This window comes from Neomonachus schauinslandi, chromosome 5 (assembly GCF_002201575.2).
Source record: "Neomonachus schauinslandi chromosome 5, ASM220157v2, whole genome shotgun sequence".
Lineage (NCBI taxonomy): Eukaryota > Metazoa > Chordata > Mammalia > Carnivora > Phocidae > Neomonachus > Neomonachus schauinslandi.
The window spans coordinates 61,185,473-61,207,326 of record NC_058407.1 but is presented as its reverse complement, the minus strand read 5'-3'; the positions used below and the strand labels follow the sequence as shown (position 1 = coordinate 61,207,326).

The 21,854-nt window shown below is 54.0% G+C and overlaps 1 protein-coding gene across 1 annotated transcript; it reads right to left on the bottom strand.

Annotated features, from left to right (window-relative positions):
- Positions 1-8,551: 8,551 nt before the first annotated feature.
- On the bottom strand, positions 8,552-19,575 carry KRT82 (keratin 82). The gene is made up of 9 exons (XM_021686667.1): positions 19,171-19,575; positions 17,212-17,420; positions 14,751-14,811; positions 13,978-14,073; positions 13,444-13,608; positions 11,385-11,510; positions 9,678-9,898; positions 9,404-9,435; positions 8,552-8,885 (listed from the first exon to the last, which is right to left on the bottom strand). The coding sequence occupies exons 1-9, from the start codon at positions 19,573-19,575 to the stop codon at positions 8,647-8,649; spliced, it is 1,554 nt and encodes a 517-aa protein (XP_021542342.1). The 3' UTR covers positions 8,552-8,646.
- Between the last annotated feature and the right edge of the window lie 2,279 nt (positions 19,576-21,854).

Genomic DNA, 21,854 nt, shown 5'->3' with positions numbered 1-21,854 from the left:
TGGTCATAAATCCAATAGACTTTTTCACTGCAAGTGTGTGGCTAACCACCAGAAAGTTAGGATGGTAACACCTCCAGCAAGAGGCTCAAAAGAGGTGCATCCATACAGATATAACCCCCTAAGTAGGTGGGTGTGTAAGGGGGTATGCAGAAGAGACAGGGTCTGCACAGCTCTGAGTAAGAAATAATGTGGTGAGAATATGGTTTATTGCATCTCTGTAGATGGATTAAGTAGTCCAAAACCCTTTTGTACTGTCTTATCAGTCTTCCATGCTCTGGTTTGGCTGCTTACATAAGAGTTGAATCTTCAGTAAAGCTCATTTGGGTTAGTATAGAAGCATGTCTGATTTGAGACACTCAGAAGAGATTAATTCATGAATTCATTACTTCTTTCCACAATTATCAGTTGCCTACTCCGTCTCAGACAGTGTGCTTGGTGCTGATGGTACAGAGATAAAAGACAGTCTCTATGCTGGGGGAAGATTTATCTTATCCACTGGTCAATATTTTTGTGGCGTAATATGAGGCCAAAGCATGCCAATGGTTTGATCATGTACCTGTGTGGAAAGTTAACCACATGATTTTGAACCCCTAAAACACACATTAGGGCTGATCTATAGGCTTGTGTGCAGGTTTCCTGTGTTACTGATGAATCTTTGGTTAGGATAGAGAGACACAAAGCAATGAGCATCTGGTCTATGGTTATACTACCCTGAATGCATCTATCTTGGAAGCTAAGCCCGGTTGGGCCTGGTTAGTACTTGGATGGGAGACAAAGCAATAAGCATCTGGATAGAGAAGGAAAAGTTCTAAGCAACTGGATATTATCATTGTTACCAATTTTGCAGATATTTCAGGACCCAGAGACAAGTGTTTTCTATTCTAGCATGTGACATGGTTCATTCTATTTGTCCCGTGCCTGGTGGAACTTGTACTTGACTGGATGCTTGGGATCCTGCGGGATGCTTGGAAGGGGGTGTGTGCTTTTGACCTGAGCTATCCAGCTCGGGTTTTTACTATTTTCTTCCTTTCCAATCTCTACAGCATTTATTTTCTTTTGTCTTATGCATTAGCTAGGACTTCCAGGATGATGTTAAAAACAGTGGTGAGAGAGGACTTCTTGGCCTTATTTTTTAATTTTAGTGGGAAAACTTCAAGTTTCTCACCATTAAGTAGGATGTTAGTTGTAGGTTCTTTGTTGATGTTCGTTATCAAACTAAGAATGTTCCTAGTTTACTACTATTTTCCATAGACCCAGTTATCAAATGTATGACTAAAGAGAAAAGCAGGAAAGTAAGAATGAGAGAATCCTTCTTGGGAAGATCGCTGGTGATCTCCACGTTGCTAACTGCAGTGGTCTGTCCTCAGCCCTCACTTAGCTTCTCAGCAGTATTTGACATAGTCAATCATTCCCCTTTCCTTGAAATGCTTTCTTCTTTTGGTTTCCAGACGCCATGCTCTCCTGATTTTCTTGCCATATTACTGGCAGCTTCTTTTCAGTTTTCTTAGCCAGTTTCTCCTCATATCCCCAACTTCTACACACTGCAGCATCCTTGGGCCCAGTCTTTGTACCTGTTCACATCTTTACCTACACTCATTCCCTTGGTGACATCATACAGTCTCATGTCTTTAAATACCATCTATCCACACTGATGACTGTCAAGGCATATCGCTCTGGTGAACATCTCTTCTGTTCTCCACACGTATATTTCATTTTTTAATTTCTTATTTATTTATTTATTTTAAATAAAGATTTTATTTATTTGACAGAGATAGACACAGCGAGAGAGGGAACACAAGCAGGAGGAGTGGGAGAGGGAGAAGCAGCCTTCCCGCGGAGCAGGGAGCCCGATGTGGGGCTCGATCCCAGGACCCTGGGATCATGACCTGAGCCGAAGGCAGACGCTTAACAACTGAGCCACCCAGATGCCCCTCCCCTCAGTCTTTTCTTAACAGCGCAAAGTGATCCTTTAACAACATGTTAGATCATGTCATTTCTAGGCTCTTATGGTTTCCCATCCCACTCAGAGTAAATGGCATACAGGGCCCTGCACAGTCTGCTCTCTGTGCACTGACCTCATTTCCCTCTATCCATCCTAACAGGCTCCAGCCACCCTGACCTCCTGATTGTCAAACAGGCAGGAAAAGTCCTGCCTCAGACAATTACCCACCTGCTCTTTTCTCTGCCGGAAACTCCTTTTCCTCAAATAGCTGTATGGCCGGGTCTCTCAACTCTCCTAGGTCTTTGCTCATAGGTCACCCCCTATTTAAAGCTCCCTCCCCCATGTCCTCTCTATCCCTCCTCCCCTAGTAGTTGTCACCATCAGAAGTCCTCTCCTTCATGGATTTGCTTGCGTATCTTCTATCTTCCCTAGCTGGGATATAAGCTCCAGGAGGCAGACACTTGGTGCGTTTTGTTCTCTGTGCCGCCAGTGCTTGGTGGAGTGGGGCATGTGGAGGGAATGCTACTTAGTTCCGTAGAATGCATGAATACAAAGATTCAAAGCAGGAGGAAAAGGGGGGAGAAAGGAGCAGGAAGTGAAAAGAAGAGGAATTCGAGCGTTTGGTTTTGGTGATACGTCAGGAAGAGGAGATTCCAGGATCCAAAACTCAAGTGCTCACCAGGGAGCCAGCGCAGTTTACCCTCCAGCTCTGGCCTCTTGCACTGTGAGTCTGGCTGCTTGGAGGAAAGGGCCAGGCAAGGGGATCCAGGAGATTGGGAAGGCGGCTGGCGGACCCTTAGGGAGGTGAAAGGGGGAGGAGAGGCATTGAGAACACCAACGAGGGTGCCAGGTGAACAACAGAGACTTGACATTACCCTTGGAGTCAGACAGACCTGGGTTCTGACCCAGTTTTGCCACCTGCCAGCAGAGTGACCTTGGACGGTGGTGCACCAGGGGCAGAGTGGGGACAGGGCTCTGCTCCGGGTGCTTGTCTGTTGAGAACTTAAAAACGATAATATGACCAGCTGAAAGTCAGTCTGCTTTTTATTATCACTATGCACCGGCCATTCTGAACAGTGGGAGACAGCAAGCACGCCCCCTCCGTGAGTTACCGGTCACCTGGGGACGTCCCTTAACCTGTCTAAGCCTCAGTTTCCTTATCTGCAAGATGGACTGACACTGCCTTCTCCTTCACGGTATCGTAGGGATAAGTGTGAAAGTGTCTGGGGCGACGCTGTGGCAGGTGGTGTGGCTACGGCCATCCATTCCCCCCTTGCTCTGCTCCCTCCCTCCCTCCTGCCCTCCCTCCCTCTCTCTGCCCCACCCTTCTCTTTTGCACAAACCTCCCTTCCCTTCTAGGTGGGCACCCTGCTCCTGTTCAGCACCCGCCTCCTCCCACGCCCCAGCCGTGCTTTCATCACCCACTGCCGCTCTGGGACTGTCCTGAGTCCCTGCTTCCCGCGGGCCTGACTGACCAGGCGGGGCAGGTGGGACCAGTCAAGCATAACTCCTGTTCTGGGATGAGCTCTTTACCATCAGCAGTTTCTAGTTCTGAGGCATCATTTTGCCTGACGATGCATAACACAACCCTCAGCCAGTTTTCCAGGGGGTGGCCCGTAGGGAGCGGGGAGGGGTTGCCCTGGAAACCCTGGGCTGGCTGGAGCTTTTGCTGCCCTGACAGTTTCTTCTTCCTGCAGTGGGTCAGGCTGGATGGAAGCCGGACCTCTGGGGGCTGGGCTCCCCGAGATGCTATCTGTGCAGTGCGGGGAGGCAGAACTGCTGACGGGGAAGGGTGGGGAGAGGCCCCGTCCTGGCTGGCTAAGCAGGGTCTGGGAACCCTGGGCACACCCAGGCTGTGTGTACGTGTGTGTGTGTGCGCATGTGTGTGGGAGGGGAGGAGGGAGACAGGGAAATCCCAGGTGCTGAGAGGCTTTGCTAAAAGCCGCCTTCTTCACAGTGTTTCCGTTTTGCCTGGAGACAAGTTTGTGCTGGAAAGAGACACTCACTGGGAGGTGTTCGTGCTGAGACCTGCCTCTGTGGGAAGGGAAGCCCAGCAGAAGGAGGGGGACAGTGGGGAGAGGCTGAGCCCACCCCTGCCTAGGCCCTTCACCCCTCTGCCCTCTCGGACTAAGGACTCTTAGATGGAAGCTAAACACCTCCCCAGGAGGGATAAAGCATCCCCTCTTGTTCGGGGATCCCCACTCTTCCAGGCAGGATGAGTGTTTTTCAGGTGTAATCTAGGTTCCTCACCTGGCCCACGCAGCTATCACCTGCCCGGAGTGAAAATGATGCTCCTTGAAGGTGCACAGTTCAGGTTGCTTCCACTCCCCTCCTGATGTGTGCCTGGCGTTGTGTTAAGATGCTGGCATGGCTGGGGCCCAGCTATCTCCCTTCCATCAGACATGGTGATCCTGTTCCCCTTCCTCTGGTCACAGTTCTGCTTCTGAAGCCAGTGCCCCCAGTCCAAGCCCGGGCTGGAGAGTGGCAGTGGCGGGTGCACCTGGGGCCACCGAGCGGGCTGGGATGAGGAAGGGGTCCTGGCAAGACAAGGGCCTCTGAGAGGCAGAGGCAGAGGGCCCCTGAGGGAGGGGGGAGTGGGGCCAGGAAGGGCCTTGTGGGAAGAAGAGAGGCCCCAGGTGAGAAGAGGGGCAAGGAAATGGGAGATACTCTGGGGAGACAGAGAAACAAGGAGCTCCATTCTGGGTGCTTCCATCCTCCCCAGGCCCCTTGGGGCTGTTCCCCTCCTGTCCTCACAGGGGTGCCCTGGAGGGGGCCAGGATTTGGACTCCTGAGGCCCAGTGGAATGCAGTGAAGCTCTGACTTCCCTGCTGGGGGCAGGGGGCCCAGGCCGATCCTCTCTGGATCTTAGCACCCTGCACAGGCCTGGCCCCCTCAGCAGCTCAGGAGAGGTTTGCCTAGATGAATGGAATGTGCCACCGGGCCACCACTAGGAGGCACTTTTGTCCCATCTGCCTTGAGTCAGCTCCCAGTCCGGAGGAAGGGAGAATGGGGGCGCTGCTGCACAGCACTGAAGCCCCCCGCCACGGCCGGACGTTCCAGAGGGGGCTCACCCAGGCCCCCGAGCTCATGTCCAGGACTAAGCTTGGGTAGTGGACTGTTCAGCCAGCCTCCTCTCTCCCTGGGCCTGTGCACTCTGAATAGGAAGTCCTAAAGGGATGGTCTCCATGCCTGAACCCACCTCCCGGTGAGGGTGGGCAATCTCCCCTCCCTCTCCTCCTTTAATCCAGTGGCATGTTTCCTGGATCTCGGGTAGCCATCTGTGGGCTAGAGATGGGCAGTCTATTGGAATCTCTGTTTCTGCTGACTCCAGGCCAGAGCATCCTTGTAGTTTTCAGAGCTTTGCATACTGATCAGCAAGGAGCTTAGCTGGCTCTAGGGCCAGGGGCAGAGTGACAGGGCTGCGGGGGGGAACTGAGGCTTGGAGGCCTTGCTCTTCTGCCCTCTCCTTCCCTCTGTGTGGTTGTGCGGTCGTGGGCTCCAGACTCTCAGCAGCACAGGCACGGTGTGCTCGGGCTCACGGTTGCTGGTCCCTCAGCCTGGAACCCCCACCAGGCTCCCTTCCCCTGAGTCCTGCTGCCCTTCAGGGTCCAGCTGGCCTGGCCCTCCTCCTGGGGACCTTCCCGAAGCCCGGGACTAGGTGGGGCCCTCAGTTATGACCCCCTTCACAGCAATTCTCACATCTGTAATTTCCCATTGCAGGTCTGTATGCCCTGCTAGGCTGTAAGCCCTGTGAGGCATGGATTAGGGCCAGGGCCCCATTTTAAACAAACAAACAAACAGCTTGGTTGAGATATAATTCACATGCCATATAATTTGCTCATTCATTTTTTAAAAATATTTTTATTTATTTATTTGAGAGAGAGACTGAGAGAGAGAGAGCATGAGAGGGGGGAGGGTCAGAGGGAGAAGCAGACTCCCTGCCGAGCAGGGAGCCCAATGCGGGACTCGATCCCGGGACTCCAGGATCATGACCTGAGCCAAAGGCAGTTGCTTAACCAACTGAGCCACCCAGGCGTCCCTTTAATTTTTATTTTTAAAAAGTTTTATTTATTTTAGAAAGAGAGCGAGCGCGAGCAGAGGGAGGAGCAGAGGAGGAAAGAATCTCAAGCAGACTCCCCTCTGAGCACGGAGCCCGACTCGGGGCTCTATCCATAACCCTGAGATCAGGGCCTGAGCTGAAACCAAAAGTCAGATGCTTAACCGACTGAGCCACTCATGTGTCCCTATAATTTGCTCATTTAAAGTGTACAGTTCAGTGGTTTTAGTATATGCTCAGACATATGCAACCATCACCATAGTCAAATTTAGAACGTTTTCACCACTTCATAAGGAAACTTTTAGCTATAATCCCCCACCCCACCTTCTCTCTCCAGCCCTAAGCAACCACTAATTTGCTTTCTGCCTCTATGGATTACCCTATTCTGGATTTTCATGGGAATGGAATCAAAGCATATGTGATCTTTGTGTCTGGCGTCTTTCACTTACCATGGTGTTTTCAAGGATCACCCATGTGGTAATGTGTATGAGTACTTCATTCCTTTTCATGACTGAATAATATTCCATTGTGTTGCTATACTACATTTTGATTATCCATTCATCCACTGATGGACGTTTGGATGGTTTCCGCCTTCTAGCTGTTGTGAGTAATGCTGCTATGAGCATTCACATACAGGTTTTTGTGTGGACACATGTTTTCATTTCTCCTGGGTGCATATCTAGGAGTGGAATGGCTGGGTCCTATGGCAGCTCTCTGTTTAACGTTTTGAGGAACCGGCAGAATGTTTTCCAAAGTGCCCGCACCATTTTACAGTTCTTACTGTGGGCTCTAAGTCCTGTGTCTGTTCTGCCTGCTGAGTAAGTCAACCTTGATTGGAGCTGTCTTGTTCATCACTGTCACCAGCCCCTGGGTGGCCTGACCCAAAGCAGGTGCTTGATAAATATATATTGAATGAATGAAAAAGTGGATGAAAGCCTCCTTTTGAATATACTGTCCTCGACTTCCTCCCAGACTCTATCCTTACAACCTTCTCTGTGAACCTCTCTCTGACCCCCTTTCTAGACATAATCATTAGTTGCCTTTTCCTGTTGCTCCCATATTCTCTGCCTCTCATTATCTATGACTCCTCTGGGAGGAGTTTGTGGTGGGGGGATTGTTACAGGGGATCAGTGAGGCAACAGGAAGGTTTTGGGGGCCCCAAAAGGGTAGAACTGCTACTACCAAGTCTCATCTCCGGGTCTTGGGGCTCCCTAGGAGTGAGAGGGGCCTAGAAGTTTCTCCTCCCTGGCGGGACTGGTGCCCATCTGCACAGCTTTCCCCAGGCCTGCACCTGACCTGCCCTGAGACTGGTCCGGGATGGGGAGGCTGCTAAGTATCAACATAATTCGGGCCCCCACAGGCTTTCTCTAGGACACGGGCAGGGGACCATGTGGTGAGGAGGCCTACGTGTATAAGGCCATGGTTTTTAACATGGCAAGTGACTTGCAGTCTATTGGGGTGTGATATGCAGGTTTTAAATGCAATTTGTATGGATCCACATTTATTCCACAGGCTGTTTGCAAATCATTCATATGTAGCTTTTCCATGAGTATGATAACCTTCATTTCCACTCCCAAGCCCTCCCAGCTCCCAGCTCCCAAAGGCTGCTCATTGGTTCCCCTCCAGCCTTCTTGTACCCCACAGAGCCAAGTGAATAATCCGGATTCCTGCAGCCTGGGAACAGCCAGTTTATTGGGAACAGACAAGCCCAGAGGCTTATGACAGAGCTGGAGGCTCCCTGGGTGGGTGGGTTCCTACAGGATGCAGCGCTAGGGGCCTCTGGGGAGATGGGGTCAGCGCAACACCTTCTGTGCAGCCCCTGAGCCAAAGCCTCCCAGTTGCTGGGCAGCCCCACATCACTATAGCCAGGAAAACATGTTCATATCAGACGGGAAGCAAAAGGACCTAGAAGGAGAGGGCGCAGGACAGGAGCAGCGCTGGGTGGGGCAGCGAGGGCTATGTACGGAGGGTGGGGGAGGGTCTTGTTTCCATCGAGCAAATGGTGTCCGCTCGTGATTGTCTTTCCGTCCAGGAAGCATTCCACATCCCCTTGCCTTTGTTTTGGCATTTGCCCGCCATCAGCTGCCAATGCAGGTCAGGAAAAAGATGTATTTTCATAGTGCGAGTCCAGCACCCCTGAGCAGGTAAATCTACTGCCCAAAGACCACCTCTCGATTCTACGTGCCAACCGAGAGGACCATGAACAGGTCTCGAGTGATCCTGAAACGGTGGCACTTGGTTTTGGAGTTCAGAATGGGATTTGATCATTGCAGTAGTGCATGTGTTAGCTGGGTGTTAAAAGAAGTTCACTTAGGTGCGTGAGAGCCAGACGAAAGGGTGGTGGGGAACTTCCAGGGGTCGGGAGTGGGAGACTGGCTTTGTGGGCAACCTTTCAGGGGATAATCCATAAAGCAGAACTTTGATGTGTTCACCCCGAGGGCCTAGCTTAGGGTCTGCACACGGCTAAGTGAGAGGTGACTCTTGGAGATGCCTGAGGGGCGCCTCTCAGTGAAAACCCAAGGGAAACATGTGGTCAATACAGGAAGGTGGGGTTTGGGAATATCCTTGTCTTCAGCCCTGGTCGGGGGACAACATCCAGGCGGGGGGCTGGCGCCCTGTCCCTGGGCTTCCAGCCTCGGGGGCTGGGTTAACACTTGTAGGAAGAGCTGCTCCCAGCCCCTAGCTTCATGCTGGAACCCCGCCCGCTCACACAGCCCAGCAGCCCCTGAGGCTCGCAGGGGCTGTAGACTTCACCGGTGCCCACGACGCGGCAGCCCCCGCTGGTCTTGAGGACCCCGGTGCCCCCTGGGCAGTAGTCGGTCCTCAGCACGGGTGTGCTGACCACACACGGCTCGTAGAGGACTGCGCCTTTGGAGCTGCTCACGGCTGTGGGAACAGGGAGGGATGCTCAGGGTCCTGCAGCGTGTGGCTCGAAGAGCATGCCCCTGAAACCTCTCAACCAGGCCGTGCCCCCACCTGCTGCCACTCACCAACGACGATACTCCCATTCCAGCCACCCGCTTCCCACCCCAGCCACAGAAAGTGCTTAGAAGCTCTGCTCTTTCTCCAGGGCCTTGGCTTCTGCTTCATGCTCTCAGTTTCTACTTGTCTGAACCTGCTTCAAAACTGCTTTCTTCAGAGAGGCACCCCCTTGTCATGATGGTTCCTGGCAGCTTCCAGGCCCCAAAGCACTGAGGCCCAGCTGCATCCCTGCTCCTAATATAATTCTGACTCCCAAAGTTAAGTACAGCCCCTCCATCTGACCAGGAGCTCCTGGCAGACAGAGCTCTTCCCTGGTGTGGGGAGGGCATGCTGATGTCTGGGCCGGGGCGGTGTGGTCTGTCCTTGTTGGCTTGATCAGTCCCTAGGACCCCAGAGCCCCAGGGGAGTGCACATCTACTCACAGATATTCACGGGCCCAATGCCTTCACACAGCCTGGAGGGAGAGGAAAGAAGACACAGGGTAACTGCATGGAGAACAAGGTGGATGAACGTGGGGCACCCCTCCTCCTGCCCATGCCACCGCCACTACTGAGCACTACGTTCAGGAGGAGGGCCTGCGGATTCTGGGCTGTTTGGGACTTTCCCTGACTGCAGGACAGGCAATCCCACCCGCAGCCGCAGCAGCGACCAGAGGGAGGAGGGAGAATGTGCCCTTGGTGCGCAGCCCGGGCTCACCTGTGCTCCTCGCCCTCCAGCAGCCGCCTGTAGGTGGCGATCTCGATGTCCAGGCCCAGCTTGGAGTTCATCACCTCCTGGTACTCCTTGAGCAGGCAAGCCATGTCCTGCTTGGCCTTCTGCAGGGCCTCCTCCAGCCCCGCCAGCTTGCACTTGGCATCATTGAGGGCCGCCTCGCCCTGCTGCTCCGACTGGGTCACTGCGGCCTCCAGCTTGTAGCGCTGGGGGAGAGGGCACAGCAAGGCATTACTGGGGGCCCCGGGAGCCCTAGGCTGACTCTCAGAAGAACAGGGAGAACATGGTCATTGGGAGATAATAAAAAATACATATATTCGTCTCTGCCCCCAGTTCCTGGCACAGAACTCCTAAATCCTTGTAATTTCCCAAGTGATAAAGAGCATTAGGAGCACCTTTTGATTTAATATTTGGTCTTTGACCCTGGGTTCTGACACAGAGTTCTCTAATCCTTTGGGATTCCTGGATGATAGTAATGTCTTTTGTTCTAATGAGGTGACTCTGGGTGAGTCCTCGATGGCTCCTGGATGGGGACTGGTCACCAGAAAGACCAAGCCATGACTAGAAGCTTGGGATTTTCAGCCCCACCCACCCATTACTGGAGAGAGGGGAGGGGCTGGAAATGGAGTTAATAATTGATCATGCCTAGGAGAGGAGGCCTCTGTAAAATCCCCAAAGTATGGGGTTCACATGGCTTCCGGGTTGGTGAACATGCAGAAGTGCTGGGACATTCATGTGCCCAGAGTGTGGCATAGAAGCTCCGGGTCCTTCCTGCCTACCCTGCCCTATGCGTCTCTTCTATCTGGGTATTCATCCATGTTCTTTATCATAGCCTTTTATAACAAACTGCTAAAGAGTAAGTAAATTGTTTCCTGAGTTCTTTGAGCCACTCTAGCGAATTAATCGAACCTGAAGAGGGGATCATGGGAAACTCCGATGTACAGCTGATGGGTCAGAAGCAACTGGTGACAACTTGGACAGCATCTGAAGAGGGGGCAGTGGGGTGGGACCCTTACCCTGTGGGATCTGACGCTCTCTCCAGCTAGATAGTGTCAGAGTTGAGTTGAACTGTAGGACACCAGCTGGGGTGGCATAATTGGCTGGATGAACAGCTTTGTGAATGTGGGTTAGGAGGAGGAAGGAGATTTCCTTCACAGTCATGGGGACATGCCAGATTCAAAGCTGCTGTGCCTCTCATCCTAGGATTGTGACATCTGGTTCCTCCTGAAATGTCGGACCACTTCTGTCTATAACACCTCAAGGAGATCTGAGCAATTTCTTTTGGGCTAATAGATTTGAAGTGTCTGGCTGGTCTTCACCAGCCTAGGAAGACAAAGTGGGTCTGCATTTATGGACTCCTGGGAGTCGTCTGGAATTTCAGGATCACAGGACTGGAGTCTTTGGGTTAGAAGTGGCCATGGCAGCCATCTTTTCTGTGCCCCCGATGAGGGGAGCACCCTTGCGATTTCATCTGGGACTGAAAGTTGCCTAGAGTCTCTCGGGACCTTGCTGTTTCCCTAGGCTGCTGCTGCTGTTGGTCAGCTTTCGTAGAAAGGGCTTGTTCCCTCATAAGCGAGGGGCACAAGTTCATGCCCACTTCCAGGTGCTCCCAGGGAGAACGGACATGCCCCCCAGGACCAGCAGTGAGCCAGCCTGGGATGGGACCTCACGACCATGGCTTTCTGGCCTCACCTGGGCTTTCACATTCTCAATTTCTTGCTGAAGCCGCTGGATCAGCTTTTTCATTTCCAGGATCTCGTTCTTGTGGTTGCGGAGGTTGTCACCGTGGCTCCCGGCTGTCAGCCGCAGCTCCTCATACTGCCGGGAGAGGGACAGGCGGGTCAGAGCCCTGGGCACCCACACCCACACCGCGGCGCCTCGCAGCCCCCTGTTCTCACCGTCCGGAGTCTCTCCTCCAGAGATTTCCCAGCTCAGGGCTCTCTGGATTCTTATGCTTGTTCTGCTCCCCATCCCCTTTCTATTTCTGATCAATTTTGGGGTCCTTTTCTGGGCTGCTTCTTATTTCCTTCCCCAGCCCTGAACATTCAGGCTTATTAAATGCTCCTCTAAGCTCTCCTTTTCTCTGTTTAACTGTTCTGTGGCTTGTCTTTTTCTCCCTAGCCCAGAGCCCCAGGGTCTTCTGAGGGCTCCTTCCCCTTTAGAGTTCCCTCTGGACCTTAGAAGGGGTTTCTGTGCTCAGCCTGGGATGCCTGACAGATCTGGGAGTGAGGACAGACCACGTTTGCCTCACCAGGGTGGGTATCTTCCTATATTCTCCTTCAAAACAATAGAAAACAAAATGCAGTGTTACTTCCTACTTTGACTTAACATTTTTTTAAACTTTTGCTGCTCCAAATTCAATTTCTGAATAATGTTTTATAGATTTACATCTATAGATTAAAAACAGTTAGCCAACTTTTCTGCATATAATGGATGGGAGCATTTTGCATACAGAAGGCAGAACAAATGATAAGCAAATCACTCTCTTTGGCTCTTTTGTCATTTGGCTGTTGTGACAAAGCCTGCAGCTGCCTTAGCAATATGTGCTCTCCTCAACTTCCAACAGAATTCTGCTTTTATTTGGGGTGGCAGTGAGCCCAGATAAGAGAATATTTCTTGGCTTTTTCATTAATGAGATCTATGGGTAACGCTTCCAGGAAAGCTGTTTAAAGTGGGGGACGACCCAGTTGGCGTGTTTCTTTTTCTCTGTGTTCTTCCTGCCTGGAATGAGCATGTGAGATTGGCGATATGGCAGCCTTCTTGGGACGTGAGGCAACCGTGAGGCTTACAGCAATGTTAAGGATAGCAGAATAGAAAGCGAGCAGGAGCTTGTGTCCCTGACGGCAACAGAGAACTCCCATGTCATCTGTGGGCAGTCTATTTCTGTAACCTCTTTGAGGACAGGGATGGTGTGACTCTTAGTATCCTCACAGTGCCACACACCTCAGTAAGGCCATCCTTCCCTGGCCACCCTATTTAAAACCTCATTCCCACAACACTCCCTGCACTTCATGCTGATTGATTTTCTTCAAAGCGCACGCCACCATCTTACGTACACCCACCTACTGATTCACCTTGTGTATTGTCAGCCCCTCCACCCCCCCTCCCCTGTCCTCTAGAATGAAAGTGACACATAGGCAGGGTTTGCTGTCTATTCAGTCCCCTGCTGGAATCCAGCATCTAGAACAGTGCCTGGCATATGATGGTTGCTCAATAAACAGTTGTTGGATGAAGAAATGACCGAGCGAATGAATGCTTGGTGTCTTTCGCCGACAGGGTAGACGAGACGGAGATGATAATATTTGCGAAATCAAATTGCCCTTGGGAGTATCAATCTCCCTCCCAGCAAGCCCCTAATTCCCTCCATCTGGGGCTGCTTTAATGACCGCTCCTGCCCTACCATCAGTACCCACTGCACCATTAGCCTCCCTCACGCCCTGAAGCCCAGGGCCCTCTTTGCAGTCATTGCCAATTAGTGCTTCTTGAGTACTGCCTAGGGGAACACTTCCAGTGTCGGTGCGTGGGTAAAGCTGGGACGCCCCGGCACCCTGATGACAGGCCTGGGCTGCCCATGGGGTCCCCTCCCACATCCTCTGCAGGGACCTGGCCCTGGAGCCTGGCAGAAACAACAGGACTCAGGGTTTACAGGGTTCCCTGTGGTTGTGGTGTGAAGCGGCCCTCATTATCTTCTCACTCACTCCCTAGGAGAAGGGGGGTCTGGGGTCCCAGCCTGGCCCTGCCCGGGCCTCACCCGGCTCTGGTACCAGGCCTCGGCTTCGGCTTTGCTGCGGCTAGCGATGTCATCATACTGGGCCTTGATCTCGGCAATGATGCCTTCCATGTCCAGCTCCCGGCTGTTGTCCATCTTCACAATGACGGAGGTCTCGGAGATCTGAGACTGGAGCAGGCAGATCTCCTGGGTGGGGGACAGGTGGGAATGCGTGAGCATTTAGAGGATAAAGGTGGAGGGGGGGAGGGGGGAAGCAGCTCTGACCTTCCCAGAGCAGATTTGCACAGGACTTTGCAGAGCTGTCCTGAGCCTTCCATCACCAACCTGTTCTTCATCCCCCCTCTAGTCACGCAGACCCAAGAGCCAAGGTCTGGGCCCTCTGACTTCTGGGAGTCTCACTGCTTGAGAACCAGCTGCCCGTGCTGATTTCTTCCCGTGCTCACTTTTGAGTCAGCTTGCCCCGGACCGTACCCGCTGGCCGGAGCTCTCCCACTCCGTCATGCCCACAGCACTGGGCCCTGACCGAGCCCCTGTGGGCAGTGGGGCTGCAGGTACCTCCTCATACAGGCCTTTTAGGAAGTCGATCTCCTGGACCAGAGCCTCTGCGTTGGTCTCCAGGTCAGCCTTCATCAGGAACGCCGTGTCCACATCCTGCGGCCAGAGCAGGGACAACGATAACTGGGGCCAGGCGAACGTGTAAGAGCCACCCTCTTCTCCCACTGGGCCACCTCCCAGGCAAACCAGTGGCTGGTGTGGGAACCACGTGTAGGTGCATGCGGAAGTGAAAAGGCAACAAAGCCAAGGATGGAGGGAGGAGCCCCAGCCCCAGGACCCTATGTCTGGGCCTGGCACCCTGATAGGGAAGGATCTGACAGAGTGGGTTTTGAAGGAGCCTTGACTACAGCTTCTCAGAGCCCTCTGTGTGGCGCATGGGCCATAGAACACCTCGGTGTCTATCTGAGAAACCATCGCTATTGTTTTCATCTTTTATGGTGGGAGGCAGAGGTTTTGTTTGGTTTTTGATTGGGCATTACCTCTATCTCCAAATTCTCGGGCAGGTGTAGACACAACCCTAACCGGGTTGGGCCCACATGAGTTGGGAGGTGGAGGCCAGGTTGATCACTGCCCTTCTGCAAGAAGTGGGGAACGGCTGGCTTTCCTCTTTCCCAGGGTCAGTAGGGTCGGCCCTGGGCTCCGAGGAGGGGAGAGGCCCTGCTGGGGGGTGGGTGGGCTGCAGACACGTTTGGATTCGGTCAGGGGCTGAGTGTGGTGAGGCCACTTGGGCCAGCTCAGGGGGCCTTCTCTCTCCCTGTGCCGCCCTCCCCCACCTTCTTCAAGGCGACAAACTCATTCTCAGCACAGGGCCGCAGGGAGAGCTCCTCTTCATACCTGGTGGATGGGCAGGAAGAAATATTTTAGTCTGGCTTGGGGGTTCAGAAGTAGCCTTGGTATCCAGCCTGAGGGAGGGAGCCTGGGGGGCAAATCTGCCTCTCACTGACTTAATGCCCTAAGGAGTCGCCAGGCCTGGCCCCTGTCGTCACTGGACACCTCCAGCTCCTCCAGCCACCCAGCAGGACAGATGGTTGTCATCCTAGCCTCTCGTTAGCCACTGTGCATGCTGACCTCCCTCCCCACTCCCTAGTAGCCTGTTCCTGTGATTAATCATCTTCTGGGAAGTACTTCTTAAGGCCACTTTCATTCTATCTTGCTATGAAGGAAGCCCACATCATCTAGTTGTTTCTTCTGGGAAGGTGGTGAAGAGTTGCCTGCCTTCTCTGAGTTGTTCTCAGATTTGGCTGCAGACACTGGAACCCCAGCCTGCCGACACTGGAACCCCAGCCTGCCCTGTGCCCTCCCCGCCAGTGGAGGTCTGAACCTGGCCTCTACTTGCAGAGGTAGCAATTACCCACTTTACCAGAGCTGTAGAGACAGCCCGGCCACCTCTAGGCTCCGAGGGAGCTCCTCGCCCACTCCCTGTCTCCCTGGGCAATGGAATCAGGGCCAGGGGGTTCAGTCTGGCTGGGATGACTCAGTCTGATGAGTGATATTGATCCATTAACATCCTCACTGTGCTTCCTGATGCCCATCCTTCCTTATTCCAGCAGACCTCGGCCTCAGCATGGGCCCTGGGAGCTGGAGCCTTCTACCTGGGCGTGAATCCCAGCTCGGGCAGGTGCTAGTCATGTGACTTTGGGGAAGGGACTTGGGTGAGGGACTTCTCTGTGCCTCAGCTTCATCATGTACAGAATGAGAATGACCCGGTCCAGCCTGACGGAGCTGCCGCGAGCTAACGCATGCACTGGTTAGTGTCTGCCAAGCGCTGGGCCGCCCTGGCATGGGGTGCAGGCTGCATAAGCGTTGGCTGTTACTATCAAACCAGCATTTGGTGTCATCCTTCTTCCCCCTGCTTTCCCCGTCCAAAGTCTTCATCGTGAGCTGCAAACCACGTCTCCTGCCCACCTTGTATGTTACCCGCCAAGAAAGGCATTGCTCCGGCTGAGAGGGCTGGCCTCGCCACATCTCGCCTGTCACGGTCTGCTTCAGTGGTCCTCTCTCACTTGGCACACTCTGGCCCTTCTTGTCACCTGCTCCTGTCCCTTCCCCTTTTCTGGGATCTACTGTGGACTCCCTTTTTGTAAGGCCCAACTAGAATGAAACTTCATCATGGCCCCGAGCAAATGGCACCTCCTTCAGGAAGCTTTCCTGGGCCCCGTCTGCGCCCTCACTATCTGGGCATTCCTCTCCGCTTTTGCCTCGTACCCCGTCGTGACAGTTTGTGCACATGGAGGTCTGTGCTGGACCGGGGGATCTTGAGGCAGGAGCCAGCTCAGCACAGTGTTTGGCACCAGGAAGGCATAGGACTGACACCCGCAGCACGAGTGGCCCCCACGTGGCTGCATTCCACTGACACACATCCCTTAGGAACCGTAGCTCTGAGCCTGCTTGGACAGCTTCTTGTCATGGAGATGTGTCTCTCTCAACCCTCCCCCACCAACATGTGCTCCCATGGACCCTGGACCCAGAGACACCCACCTAGGACCCATGAGGCCATTTATCTAGGCCTCAAGCCTCTTGCAGGCACTGGACCCAGCAGCCTGCAAGCTCCTAGTTAGCATCTGTTTCTCAGCTACCTTCTCCTTGGAGGCAGGCCAGGAGCTGCCCTCGGGGAGGGCAAGTCTAGCAGGCCACCTGACCTTAACCACAAGAGCTGGGGATGTAGAGCCCTGGTGGTGAGGGGAGGGGTGATGGCTTCCAGCTGTGGACTTGAGGTCCAGGAGCTGAGTATCAGGGAGTGAGGGAAAACGTGGGCCAGGTTAGCCTGGATGTGGTCCCAGGAGGTGCCGAGAGGGGCTTATCAGGAGGAAGGGACAGTGGGAGTAAAAGCTTGGAGGGAAGAGGGCTTGGGGGCCTGTTTGCGGAATAAGATGTGGTTCCGGATCTGAACGGGGATCGATAGAAGATACAGCAGACCAAGTGGTAGAGCAGAGCCCTGGAGGGCAGGAAATGGCAGGAGAAAGAACTAGTACTATAGGGAGCTGAGGAGGGCCTTATTGAGGGATGGCGGCGGAAAGGGAGGTGAAGACAAATGTACAAGTTCAGACCTTCTACCGCGTGCTCGACTGAGTGTCAGTTTCCTGGGTGTTCTGCCTGTGTTACCCACTGCACTCTTGCTCTACCTAATCCACGAAGTTGGACACTTCCCATTGTGGAGATGGGGAAACCGAAGCCCAGGCTGTTGATGGAGCTTGCCTCAGGGGCCCTGGTGGGGTGAACGTGGGACACACTCACTTTTTCTTGTAGCTTTCCAGCGCGTCCTGCACACTGCAGAGCTCAGACTCCAGCCTGGCCCGGTCCCCTGCCACGCAGTCCAGCTGCCGCCGAAGGGCGGAGATGTAGGCCTCGAAGATGGGCTCTATGTTGTTCTGGCAGCACCTCTGCTGCTGCATGAAGTTCCACTTGGTCTCCAGCAGCTTGTTCTTCTGCTCCAGGAAGCGCACCTGCGGCCAAGAACAGGACGTCACGGAGAGCAAGGGAGCCTGGGGACCGTGGCTGGGAGACAGTAACAGGTGACGGGGTGGTGGGCAATGGGACCAGCGTGTGCTCTTACTCCCAAAACACTGCTGCCAATGGGCTAAAATTTTTTAGATGAGGCTCTGGGCGTAGCCTGGCACCTGAGGATATGTCTCCGCGAGTCCCCTGCCCAGGGGAGCTTTTATAAGACCTTCGCCTTCCACCCAGGGGTCGCATGTTGTTATGGGAGGAGCGCTGTCCCCATAGGCCTGGGACAGGGCCACCTTCCAGACCTGCCTGCCGAGCCTTGCAACATCGGCCAACACATCCTGTCCCTTTAAGCCTCGCTCGGCTTCCTGAGGTTCCTGCTTGGTGTTGGGTCTGGGAAGCACTTCAGGAATCTTCATGCTAATGCAAACTGCTCACAGGATGCCTGGGAGTTCAGGCTTTCTTTGGTCACAGCCCAGGGGCACTCAGGGGATGTCAGATCAAAGGCTTGGTCCTAGGACTCTAAGCTCTCTCCCCCGACTCTGAGGCACCCTGCGTGGTTGCGTCCAAAACATGTCCCTGTCACGGGAACATGGAGAGCTACCCGCCAGCTTCTCCCTTTTGGTGGCTTAGAAACCGAGATGAGGAGACCTGAGTGAGCTGATCACGGCCACCCCCTTAGCCATTGGCGGAGGGAACACGGTGTCCAATCCTTGAAAGCAATCTGCAGAGGGAGAAATGTTGCCCTACTTCTGGTCGACGGCCGCATCACTGGGGCGGGGAGGAGGGGGGAGCTCCCAGCCTCAGGAAGGTGGTGTGATGTTGCTGAAGGTCAGAGCCCAGAACTTAATGAGCTTTAAAGATAAAACTGTAAGTGAAACAGTTCCCATTTACTGAACTAAGTTTCTTTTTGGAGCACTTTGACCTATCTTACCTCCTTTGACTGCCCACCACCAAGTCCCCCTTCCCCACTGGGCAGCAGGGGCCCCGAGGCTGAGAAGTGAGAGGTTTGCACAGGGCCTCAGGACAACAGTCAGGAGTGGAGCCAACACCAGGGCCCAGGCCTCCTGATTTCTGACCCAGGATTCTTTGCCCTACAGCTGGGGGCTCGGCAGAAACACTGGCTCAGCCCCTGATCCCAGGAGCCTCCCTGGGGTGTGGGGACAGGTGCAGAGGCAGCTGCTTGGAGTTCTGATTGGCCAGGTCAGGGCCTTTCAAAGGCCGCACACCACCCCTCCCTGTAGCCTTTGGGAGCTGTGGCTTTGGGGACAGCAACCGTGTGCTCCCAGCTCTGACCGCTCCATCTTCTCCTCACACCAGGCCTACTCTGGTGGCAAATCTGGGGTCACGGGGCCCATCCCTGCCTCCAGGCCCAAGGCTCTCACCCCAGCTCAGGCACTCAGAAGGCGGCTCTATTGTCACAGCCTCCTCTGCCTCGTTGGTTTTTCTTTTCAGTACCTATCATTGCTTTGGAAGTTCCTCTTGTAGTCTGACCTCAGGCAGCCCTGGTGATTTTCTCAGGTAACATTCAGAGAGAGATGACAGGAGAGTAAAAAAAAGAACTAGCAGGCAGAAATGTCTGGTGCTGAGCCTGATTGAAGCAGCCTTCAACGATTAGGGATCATACAGTACAGGAGAGGCCAGTCCATCCACCACGTCTTCTCTGTTGCCTCCCTGCCCCGGAGGCAAAGCGCCCTCTGAGTCCCACAGCCACCACCCCCACCCCCCAGCAGGACGCCTCCCTGTTACCTTGTTGATGAAGGATGCAAAGCGGTTATTCAGGCACTTGATCTGCTCCTTCTCGTCCCTCTTCACCCTCTGCACGGCCGGGTCGATCTCCAGCTCGAGCGGGACCAGCAGGCTCTCATTGATGGTGACGGGGGCGATGCAGGCCGAGGGCCCACAGGGGACCCCCGCTCGGTACCCGAAGCCAGGCAGGCCACACCTGGAGGCCACCCGAGGCCTCCCGAAGCCCACATTGCACAGGCTTCGGGAGCCCAGGCAGCCCAGGGTGTGGAGCGCCCCCCCGCCCCCGGACCGGCACGGCCCCTTGCTCACGACATAGTGGGTGACCATCCGGGGGAGGACAGCTGAGCAGGAGCTGAAGCTCTGACCGCCGTATCTGGACCCCGGCTGGAAGGAGCGGCAGGACATGGTGGGGGAGAGGCAGAGAGGAGGCTGGAGGGGAGAGCGTGAGGCCCGAGTTCTCAAGCCAGCCCAGCTTCCCCGCTTTTATCTCGTCGGGGGTGGTGGGCCAGACAGAGTCAAACCCCAAATCACCACTAACAGGTTTATAAGCTTGGGATGTTGGCAGTTGCTAAGTACCAAGGTGGATAATTAGGGTAGCGAAGAGCAAAGGGAAGGAGCAATGGGTAGTGTTGCTGTCCTCTTTCCTAGTTTATGGGGCCGATGAAAGGGGCCAACCAGACAGAAGTTTGGCATATTGGGTGGCTCAGCTTCAAGGAAAGGGGGATTTTGGACTTTATGCCATTTTGTGGTGGGGAGAGGCATGAATTATACACCCCTGTTGCCCAAGACTAGAGGCCAAATTAACTATGCTTGGGGATGCTCTATTTCCCCAAGGCTGCTTTTCTGCTTTTCTGCCAATGTGCCAGATCCAAGTGCCCTCCATAGGCTCTTGGGTGTTCCTAGAAGCTCCCTGGGAGGGAGGCTTTTGAGGTGGGAGAAGCCTCCACAAGCAGGTTGGGCCCGGCCCCTCCTCAGGCCAGGTGGGTGCTGGCTCTGGCTCAGAACCACTAAGGCTCCTGACATGGACTCTTGTCTCTGGGGCCCGTTTAGTCCAAAAAAAGCCTGCAGGGGGCTCGAGAGGAGATGCTTTGTGCTGGAGGAGGGGAGAGGAAGAGATGCTTTCCCCAAGACCCTTTGGACCCTCAAAGATGCATTGATGTCAGCCATTAGGTTGACACCATTGTGTCACTAGCCTTTTGCCTTTTGTCCCTACTCCCCGAGGTAGACAGAGCCTGCCGTAATCTGAGGACATTTCCGGGGACCGTTGTTGCCCTCAGGAATTGCTCAGTTGGATGCGGGATACCGGCTCCCTTCCCAGCACCCAGGTCACAGCTCTTTGAAGATGCTTGAAATACCCACCGCCCCTAATTCCCTTCCCTCTCCCTTTCCATCAGTTATATCCATGAGACCTCTGCAGTTGCCGACTGTCTTTCCCTGCCATACTGGCTTTTTTCCCAGGCCACAATTAAGCCAATGATGATGATAATAATAATAATAATAATAATAACAACATTTATTGGGCGTTTACTGAGTGCTGGGACCACGTCAAGCTCTACACCCACGATCTCATTTAATTGCATGACGGCACCATGATGTAGTTTCTGCTTTCCAGATGAAGAACGTAAGGAGCAGAGTGATTAATTAAGTACCCTGAACCATGTAGCGCATCTGTGGTAGGCTGGGATTCGATCCTATTCTTTCTGTCGTCACCGTGCTCTGCCGCTCTGGTGGAGAGAAGCTTGGTTGAGAATGGGGGTCTCCTGCCAATATGCACTATGTCTTCTCTGATCCACCTGAAGATTAGGAGCCTGGAGCTCCACAGTTTCGGTCTAACTGTTCTGTTTCACTGTCCCCTTCTTCTTAGTCTTGACTTGGGGTCCTAGAATGCTGGGGAGGGAAATTGGGGCTTGGGCGGGTCAGGGCTGTCACAGGTGGCCATGGCCAATGGTGGGAGGCAGAGGGGAGGTGGGGTGGGTCTTGTTGCATGATGGCAGGAGGGGGGATTCCCATTCTGCCTTGGGTTAAGCATCACAGAAGTGGGCCTAGGAGACGGTGTTAGAGGGGATGGTGACAGTAAGAAGCCAGACCGCAGAGTACCCCTCACCACTCCAAGGCCAGAGCATGGTGCAGTGACATGTTGGGTCCCCAGGAGTCTGGGACCAAAGCTGGGGATCAGCGAGTAGGATGGTTGGCTGGATCTGTTGTGGGTGGAAGGCACCTGCTCCCAGAGAACACCGGTTCCAAGGCTGCCCTCTGAATGTGAGAGAAGACGCGGACTCTACCAAGACCTAGAGAGCTCAGTGACACTCTATTGAAGCAATATCAGGAAATAGGCAGGCATGCGGAGCAGGCAGTTCAGGAGGGTTTGAGACGATCAGAGCAGGGTGACCTTTTTTCTGACTTCATATCTCTCCTGTCTTCATGTCCACAACTGGCAGCCAGGCCCTGCTGGCCTTTGGAATGCATTTTGGTCTTGAATGCATGGTAGGTCTGTGCCTACACGGCTCCCCTCTTCCACCACTCCTCTACCTCTGCTCCCTTCCCAGGCCGAGCAAGCATCCTCTGAGAGTGAGGAAAGATGCTGGAGGAAGGACTGCCTATCTCCCGAGTCTGCCCTCTTAGGCCTTCCCTGTGGGGCAGGGGGTTTGGTGGACTGCCTTAAGAGTGTCAGTTCTAGCCAGGCC

Coding starts and splice junctions, on each gene's coding strand:
- KRT82 (XM_021686667.1), bottom strand. CDS start 19,575: ATGTCCTGCCGCTCCTTCCAGCCGGGGTCCAGATACGGCGGTCAGAGC. Junction 14,812..17,211: donor CTGGAAAGCTACAAGAAAAA/GTGAGTGTGTCC, acceptor CCCATCCACCAG/GTATGAAGAGGAGCTCTCCC. Junction 8,886..9,403: donor CATTGGGCCCGTGAATATCT/GTGAGTAGATGT, acceptor CTGTTCCCACAG/CCGTGAGCAGCTCCAAAGGC.